Below are 8,884 nucleotides of genomic sequence, written 5' to 3'. Positions count from 1 at the left end.
CTCCTCCCCGTGCGCAGGTTTCATATTTTCCAGATTTCCCTTCTCCAACAACCCAACTTCCAACTCCGATCTACTCGCCGTCCGACCTCCAAACGACGAGCCGAAACCACCATCGTGTTCGTTGTCAATCGAGGAACAAAACCGCTCAAACCTTTCGTCGTGAATCATCGCCGTTCGTCGTGAATTTCAGTCGGAAGTATCATCGGTAATAACTCGGTTTTAGTTGGTTTTTCATAGATTCACGACGATCGAGTCATCTGTTTACGACACCTCCCGCACCATCGTGTTCGTTGCATCGTTCTGAGTTTGCCGGTGTCATCCTTGGTCTCCGTCGACGGCGGCGCGTGAGGAGGTGAAGCGGTCAAAGTTTCCGATTTGTTGAAATCGAGCTCTCCGCCGTTCAAAATTGTGAACCGAGCTTTGTAAGTATCTCAAAATCGCTCAAAATAATTTTTAGAAATTTTTCCGGGATTTTAGCACTGTTCACGCGCCCCCACTGCGCGTGGGGAAGAAAAAAATGACCGGTTTGACTGGTTTTGGTGCATAGTTGACCGGTTTGACCGGTCACAACCCGACCCGACCCGTTTACCTGACCCGACCCGTTTACCCGACCTGTTGACTCGACCCGTTGACCCATTGACCGTTGACCGTCGTTGACCACTGTTGACCAAAACTTTGACTGGCTTTGACCGGGCATTAAACGACCTTTGACTTCGACCGAGTATACCTATCCTGACATTTTTCGACGTTCCAAATCCGATTCCGCTGTTCGTTTTTCGAAATTAGAACCCGAAGGCCTCGAAATATCCGGTCAAACCCGTTGACTTTGATTTTGATTGAAAATTCCAAATTTCCGAAAAGTCACATTTTATGCTTTCGACGTCCTGAATCCGAATCCGAAGTCCGTTTCGCCAAATTCGAACCCGGTAAGCCGTCTTTCACTGATTTATCACCCGATTTGATCCGTTTATCGCAATTAAGCTCCGTTTATGATATAATTTATGTTGATATGTATCTGAGGAATTATTTGAAGTTGAATTAAAGATCAAAGGCATTCAAATGGAATTTTTATGGTCGATCGGTATTGCACGGAAATTGAGGTAATACTTTACTACCTCTTTATGCTTTATGGAACATGTTGATATTGGTAAATGCATGAATAAGATAATGTTGGTCACTTTTGTGGAGTTGAATAATTTATTCACTCGATATGAATGTGGTAGAAATTCTGTAACTGAATACGGATCGAATGACTAAGATAAGAGATTGATAATTGTTAGAATTAAATTACAAGTTTGTGATTGGTGATAAAGAAATCAGCTCTGGATTTGTAACTTATATTTTATATCATCAAGGGTTAAATGTTAAAGATACTTGGATGAAAAATTATGAGAATACTCCGATATGGTAAAATTACGAAATTACCCTTATGTTGGAAAATGATAAGAATTGCCCCTGGAAGTTGGTTAATAACTCTGAAAAGACATATTGATCCGATATAACTACTGATGTGCATAAGAAATGTTAGTTTTATTTGGAAATTATGGATAACCGGTTTTAATCCTATGAGAGTTTGTGAAGGAATCATTTCAAAATCAAAGAATGTTCGGGAAAGCAATTGATCATAGGATCTCTAAATTATAATTATTTTCGTTAAGTGCTAATATTGAAATTATTTGGTTAAGAAATTACGAAAATGCCATTGAGAGATAAAATAGTCTGAATTGACCCTGAATGAGAGAGTACTTTGAGGATTTGTACTTAACTCGATTAAGTACGAATTTAATTGTTAAGATCCTATCTTTGTACAGAAAAATTTATAATATTCCGTTTGTAAAATCTGAGAAGACACTTGACCCGAAAATATTCGAATAAGGAGTAAATACTTGAAGAGTAATTTATTGGAGGTATTCTGCTGACATAATTGTTCGAAAGGACTGAAGTAAATGATAAGATTGAATTAAATAATAAGACCGGATGGAAGGAAATGATTGAAATATTCTAGAATTATAAAATGACCAAATTACCCCTGGAATGGAAATAACTCAAGAATGTCACCAAGCTCAGGAATGAATGGATATACTCAAGCTTTGAAATGAATAGAAAAAAATGTTAAGCACCAAAATGACCAAAATGCCCTTATGACCTAGAATAAGTAAATGTCTTGGATTAATTAAGAAATCCAAATAAACATGGATGTTGTGCTACTAGTAAAAGTTGTGAAACGCAACTTAAGTGATTAACCAACGTTAGTACTATATCATTACCTGAATGATATAAGTATCACTTGAATGTTTGTTCATCTGCTCAAATTTGGATCGATGATAATTCTGGAAGTACTTGGCGCAACTCAACTCTAGAGCGCATACAGTACTAATAAGTGGGTAGTCGTTAGTCAAATCAACCACGAATACCAGAATGACTTTATTATATGAATAAATTGAAATGAAATGTAGTACAACGTGTATTTGAAATTCAGAAACGTCTGAATTATTCTGGAAAACTTTAAAGTAATCGGGATAGACTTGCTTACCAAACGAACTAAGTAACATCAATGAGTAAGGATTAAATAGGTGATTTGATGAGTTTGGAAACACTGTTGAACTTACATGATGAATTGTCATTATGGGTTATGAGCCATGGATCAAGTACGTCAGTATTTCCTGATATTGTTGAAACGTGGAAATGAAATAAAGACCGTTGGAAGATTTATTCAGTGATGATTATGGGGATGATCTATGGATCTGCACTATGGTATTAAAGAGTGAATACACTGGAAGGATAATGAATTGACTTGTTGACATGCATCAGTTTGAGAGTTGTGTAACTCGAGTTATTTGATAATATGATCGATAGTCGTAGATTGTAAATGACTTGAATCTTCGATTCTATATTTCATCTAAAATCACTTCGGTCATGTTTGAAAAAAAAACAAGTAACACAGATGGAAAAGATTCTGAATATCTCATTTGGTTCAATTGGGCTGAAATCCTATGAATTTAAAGTATATTCCTGAATACCCCTGATTGTTTGGGTAATGGAATCACTCGCAGTAAATCTGAATTTAGAATTATTATGTATAAAGGTTCCTGAACGTTTTCCTAAAGCACACGAAAATATAGTGGGATTCTAATGTATCAACATTAAATGTCTGGCTAGATCGGTTAGTAATCGATTCTCCTCAATAGGACCTTGTTCCAGGAATTCGATCAAATTTCATAAGTTTCATGTTATCCAAAATGATAACTACAATGGCCTCTGGAAATACTGGGATTCTCTAGTGTGTTCCCTACTTATTACTGAACTGTTTTATTGGTTTTAATATGTGGTACACCGAATTCATTGGTTATTGTTTTATGGATGCACCAATTTAATGTGACAATTTATGGAATATGGCTGCTATCTAATTTTTGTTTTGAAATGGTATATGATTACCATGTTTTTGGATTTATGGAATTTATGTCACGGTGCAATTGAATTTTGGAATTGAATTACGATGGAATAGCTCTGATCAAGCTAAATGGGCCTAATGTGACTCTTGAGGGCCCCAAGATGTTTCATTAGGTCGGCTTTCCTTTGCTGTGTGCTTAGGGTAAGCTATATGGACTTATTGACTTGGGCTTAAGGATACAAGCTTCATAGCCTATCCTTAAGTCGGCTTTCTTTTTGCTATGTGCATAAAGTAAGCTATATGGAAAATAATTTTGGGAACTATTGATGGTGTACCAGAAAAGGGTTTAAACTATGATTTTCAAAAGTTAAACTCTTTTACGAAATTGTGAGATTTACTGGACTATGATTTGTACCTATTATGATTTTATTATACTGTTGGAACACACTAGACATCCTATTCGATCTCCTGAAAATGTCATACTTTGAAAGGTTTCTTATGAACTGAGATTCATGGCTTCTACTCGATGAACTTCTAAGGGAACCCCAAATTATTTTGCAAGCTGGTATACATATGATTCAATAAGGAAATTATATGGCTTTCCATTTATCTACATGTCATGTAGCATCATCTGGTAGTTCTGTATTACTGAGCTTTCCAAAGCTCACTCTATTACTCACCTTTTCAGGTTAAAACAATTGTACCAGTGCATCTATCGACTTCAGTAAGGGAGTTCTTCCGGCGTGGTTGCAGAGTATGGTACTTGTGATTAGGGGGCATGTAATTGTATTTTGATTTATATACGAGTTTAGAAATCTGTTTTATTTTTAAATAGTGATAAATGATTTTATAAGTTTACATGTTCTGATAAAAAGTTTTAAAATTTCCGTTATTTTTACGGTGGGTCGCTCCGGTGGCCCTAATGTGACTTCCCGAATCGGATCGGGCTACCCGCATCGGTTTGAGGTGTTACATAGAGAGTTTCAGTACATCATTCTATAAATAATCTAAAAATTTGTATTATACAGATTTGCGTTCCTTAGTTCCAACAATCTACACCACCTCTTGTCGATGGAAGCTGCATTCCTTTTACCAATATCTGTCCCAACACATTTTCTTTAGTAAGTTATTACCTGAAAAACTTGTCTAACTATGAAAAAGTACTTACAACTCAGAGTGGGTTCCGATTTTCGGCATGCTTCCGAGCAAATGTCCTACGACGGAAAAAACCGTAGATTTATACACGTTTTTTGCTCTAATGCAAAACCGACATTCGCCCAAATACGGATAATTAGATTAGTTTTCAGTATATATACCCTGGTGGAGGTTGTTAGCCGGATTGTGTCCTGTATCAGTGAATCCAGGTTCGCTTCATATCCTGGTTTCACATAGATAACCTGCAGAATCACATATGATGGATATATTGAGTAGAGTTCTTAATGTATGAGTTATATTCATCACGTTCGCGGCGATTACGAAACGAAGAGTTTAGAGTTCCGAGACATACCGATGGATCATCTCCACCGATCTCAGGCAACTGATGAGTTGCATCATGGTCTTTATTCGAAGCCAGGACCCAAACGTTGAAGTTTGTATCAATCTGATGAAAGTTCCAATTTAGAAATGCTAAATTGCTAGATTTTCTAAGGATGCCGTGTATACGAACATAAACTCGAACTCAAACTCAATTCAATTGTATCATGCAGTTGCCCCTAAAAGGTATCTACAATACCTGTCTGCAATATGGAGAAGAACAGATGCTACATTTCCTGGTGAAAGATGTAATAATCCTTCCGTCCACTGAAAGCCCAAAGCTGGCATGCTGCATTTTGTATAGTTTATTTAAACATATAAGTTGAGCAGTTAGCCTTCAGTACACCAATTTTAGGCACTTGATGAAAGAACAAAACATGGTAAAACTATGTATTATTTCCGGATACATTGACTAATATTTAAGAGGCTAATTTCGTTATTACTCTTTTATCGTATTCAAAATTCCCTACTAATTTGCATTTGAGGAGGATTATTAGTAATGCAAATATTAAAGAGTTATTTTTAAAGAACTAGTTATCCATATTTAGAGAGTGGTTCATTGAGAAGTTGTCATTGAACAATTTGCCCCTTTACTATTGTTATAAAATGAGTCTTTCTCCTTAATTGATCATACGATTGATGGTTTTAGTATTTTTTTTAGAAAAATATTCTATTGAAGAGAGAAGCACAAGCGAGTTCTATTTGTTCACTTTGGATATATGAGGTTTGGAAGGCTATGTTAATTTTGAGGGACAATATTCACTTTCGAGATTTCACTAATTCTGATAAAATTTCTTCTAAAGCAATAACTTTTATCAAGACACATAAATATTTTGTATCATCTTCGTTATTTATTTATTATAAAAATTACTTACCATTGTAAATAATGTTATTTTATTTTGTAGCAGCTCTTTACCAACACTGGTAACTAGTTCCAACATGAAATCATAAGGGCGTGGGCTAAACTGACCTTTTGGATGCAAAGATTGATAGAAACCTGAGCATCCCTTTGTGCATCATCTTCGATCAAGTCAGCCAAGTTGAGGTCCTTAAGAGACACAAGGTAATCACAGCTCCATGTTCCATGCCATCTCCCGTCAGCCGTCGATATCGTGATAAGCCGGCGTCGATTAGTTCGACAGTCTTGCTTGTTAATACTCTGCAGCCAATAAAGGGTAACACAATTCAGTGAAATCTGATGAAAAAGAGAAGGAAATAAAAAATGGTTGAATGAAGGGTGTACCAGGGATGAATAATCATGCCTTTTGGATGAACTTGCTTTAACTCTAAAATTACTGGGATTGTGGGGCTGAAGTTTCTGGGAATTGAACTTAGACTGAAATGAGCCTGGCGTTTTGATGATGTTTGTTGCTGAGGATGATATTAAGGTGTTGGCTTCCGCCATTTTTGTTATGTAATCAGGAATGGTTGGATATATGTTGGCAATGGAAAGCTATCTAGTTTCACTCGGCAAATAGATAAGGATTTTATGGAGGGATATTATTGTCCCACATATAGATATTTTTTTCTTTATATTACGATTTCTTTTCAAAAATAAATAAATAAATAAATTTTGTTTCAAAACAGATTATTTTCTTATCGATAAAGTTAGACTTGTTTTTTTGACGTTATGAATTGAGTGAATTAATTTGAAGAATCTTCCTAATATATTTCTTTAATAATTAAGTTAAATTAAATGGTCAATAAATTAAACACTAATAAATATAAATAGTGTTTTCACGTAAAAATAATAATATTAATGATTTATACTGGGTTAATTTGGGTCCGGTCGGATTTATACTCTAAAAATCGGGTCGGATCAAAGTCGGGAGGAGGATATAAAATTTTCAAATCAAGTCAAATTCGAATGGAGGATACTTATTTACAGATGAAGTCGAGTGGACTAAAAACTCGACCCTAACCCAACACGTTTCCATCCCTACCTATATTAGAGTTTTACCACCTTAAAAAGAATTGCATAAATACGGGATGACTTAATATTGTTGGGAAAATTTTAATATAAAATTTAAAAATTATATTTTTTTGCTTTATAAATTTGAATTGAATATAATATATTATATGTTTAAAGACTTTCAACCATTTGATAATGAACACTCACACCCCTAATATTCGCAGTGTTCAAACCTGAGACATTGAAGAATAACAATAAATCTCTTAATTAGGGGCGAGCGTTCGATCGAGTCGAGTAAAAAAATTTCGAGTTGACGAGTCCTACTTTTCAACTCGGACTTGACTTGAATTTTTTTCGATTCGAGTCTAGTCGAGTTTATAAAATTCGAGTCGAGCCGATTTTTTGAGTTTCTGTTTAAATTTAATTATAAATATTTATAATATTATTTGGTTCTAATTTAAGTGATTTTCTATAACCATATATATAATACAAATATATTTCTTCATTTTTGTTTCATATGTGATATACATATATCATACAAAGTCCAAGGACTAGACCTAAACTTGAAAATTAATCCACTAATTATTAAAAATTTTTAGTTATTCGAGTTGTATTTTACAACTCCATTTGAACTTGAATTTTTTTTATTCGAGTCGATTTTGTAAAATTTCAACTCAAAGTCAATTCGAATCGAGTTTTTTTAATTAAATCGAGTTGAAAAATTCGGTTTTTCGAGTCGAGACGAGTTTTGCTCACTCATACTCTTAATCACTAAAGTAGCTTGATTTTTGCATTTAAAAATTAGGGTAAATTACACGTTTAGTACCTAAACTATCAATTTTAGTCTACTTTAGTACCTAAACTTTCTATTTTTTCAAAACCATGCCTAAAGTTTAATTTTTGTTTCATTTTAGTACCCATCGTTAAAAATTTTAGTTTTTGTTTCATTTTAGTATAGATATTCAAAATTTAACTTTAAGTTTTGATTTTTTTTAAAAATTTAAGTACTAAAACATATCAAAATTGATAGTTTAGATACTAAATGTATAATTTACCCTGAAAATTATACTTATATATTAATATTGTAGTTATTATATCATTTGAGAGGTCCATATAAAATGTAACGGGCCTTTAATTCAAACTTTGAAAGATTGCACTATTTTTTAAAAGCAAAGTAGTGAAATTAATTTTCAATGAGTTTTGTCATTAATATCTATGGCAAGTGATTAAAAATCTTATGTTGCCCTCCATTTTCAAGATTTCGCCAAACAAAATTTCCTTTCACCCTCTCCGTAGGTAGTAATTATTAAAAAAAATTCATTGAGATTTAGGTAACTAGCCATATGAAGTAGTTTGAGTAAAACACTAAAATTTTGCCAAGTTTTGATATAGATTTGTGCCATACATTAATAAATTTATCTAACACAACGAGCATAAAAGTAGCAAATAAATTAAGGTAAATTATCTATTTGGAGCCCCACTTATTCTTATATTTATGCTTTAGTTAATTATTTTTAATAAAATTATATACAACGTAATGATTTGTTTCTATTTTAGTCAATAACTGTTAAGTTTCTATTAAAATTTAGGCTTAATATCAAAATAAGTGCCCAAATTATACCCTAAAACCCAAATAGGTGCATAAACTAATTTTCGTCTCATTTAGGTGCCTAACGTTACAACCGTTACCTGTTTAGGTGTCTGGGCTGTCAACGGTGTTACTTTATACCGTTAAGTGACACGTGTCACAATCTGGTGATTTAGAAATTTATTTTTAAATAAAATATCCAAAATATTATTATATTTATAAAAAACACTAACTTTTCTTATATTATAAAACAACCCCAAAATCTCAAATCCTAACCTTAATATGTCGTCGCCGCCCTTTCCGGCCACGACCACCACCACTGACGTAGTCCCTGCCATCATCCTACTCATACACTGTCGTATTTTCCGTCGATTGATCGTCGAAATCGCAATTTTAATCCTAGGGTTCCAGCGGTTTACAACGTTGATTTGTCGTCGATTGGTCACGATTTCATGTAGGT

At 34.0% G+C, this 8,884-nt stretch overlaps 1 protein-coding gene across 1 annotated transcript; it reads right to left on the bottom strand.

Moving 5' to 3' along the window:
* Positions 1 to 4,313: 4,313 nt before the first annotated feature.
* Positions 4,314 to 6,396, bottom strand: LOC120178848 (large ribosomal RNA subunit accumulation protein YCED homolog 2, chloroplastic-like). The gene is made up of 7 exons (XM_039184625.1): positions 6,168 to 6,396; positions 5,895 to 6,083; positions 5,124 to 5,213; positions 4,899 to 4,991; positions 4,708 to 4,788; positions 4,560 to 4,605; positions 4,314 to 4,490 (listed from the first exon to the last, which is right to left on the bottom strand). The coding sequence occupies exons 1-7, from the start codon at positions 6,327 to 6,329 to the stop codon at positions 4,399 to 4,401; spliced, it is 753 nt and encodes a 250-aa protein (XP_039040556.1). The 5' UTR covers positions 6,330 to 6,396; the 3' UTR covers positions 4,314 to 4,398.
* Positions 6,397 to 8,884: the final 2,488 nt, after the last annotated feature.

The sequence above is a fragment of the Hibiscus syriacus genome, unplaced genomic scaffold (genome assembly GCF_006381635.1).
Source record: "Hibiscus syriacus cultivar Baekdansim isolate YM2019G1 unplaced genomic scaffold, ASM638163v2 tig00112383_pilon, whole genome shotgun sequence".
In the NCBI taxonomy this organism is placed as follows: Eukaryota; Viridiplantae; Streptophyta; class Magnoliopsida; order Malvales; family Malvaceae; genus Hibiscus; species Hibiscus syriacus.
Note: the sequence above shows the minus strand (reverse complement) of the source record. Positions and strands in the feature narration are given on the sequence as shown.

Excerpts from the sequence above, each read along its gene's own strand:
- LOC120178848 (XM_039184625.1), bottom strand. The coding sequence starts at position 6,329 with ATGGCGGAAGCCAACACCTTAATATCATCCTCAGCAACAAACATCATC. Across the intron at positions 4,606-4,707 it reads GGCTAACAACCTCCACCAGG|GACATTTGCTCGGAAGCATG; the intron begins GTATATATACTG and ends TTTCCGTCGTAG. Across the intron at positions 4,491-4,559 it reads ATCGGAACCCACTCTGAGTT|ATATTGGTAAAAGGAATGCA; the intron begins GTAAGTACTTTT and ends GTGTTGGGACAG.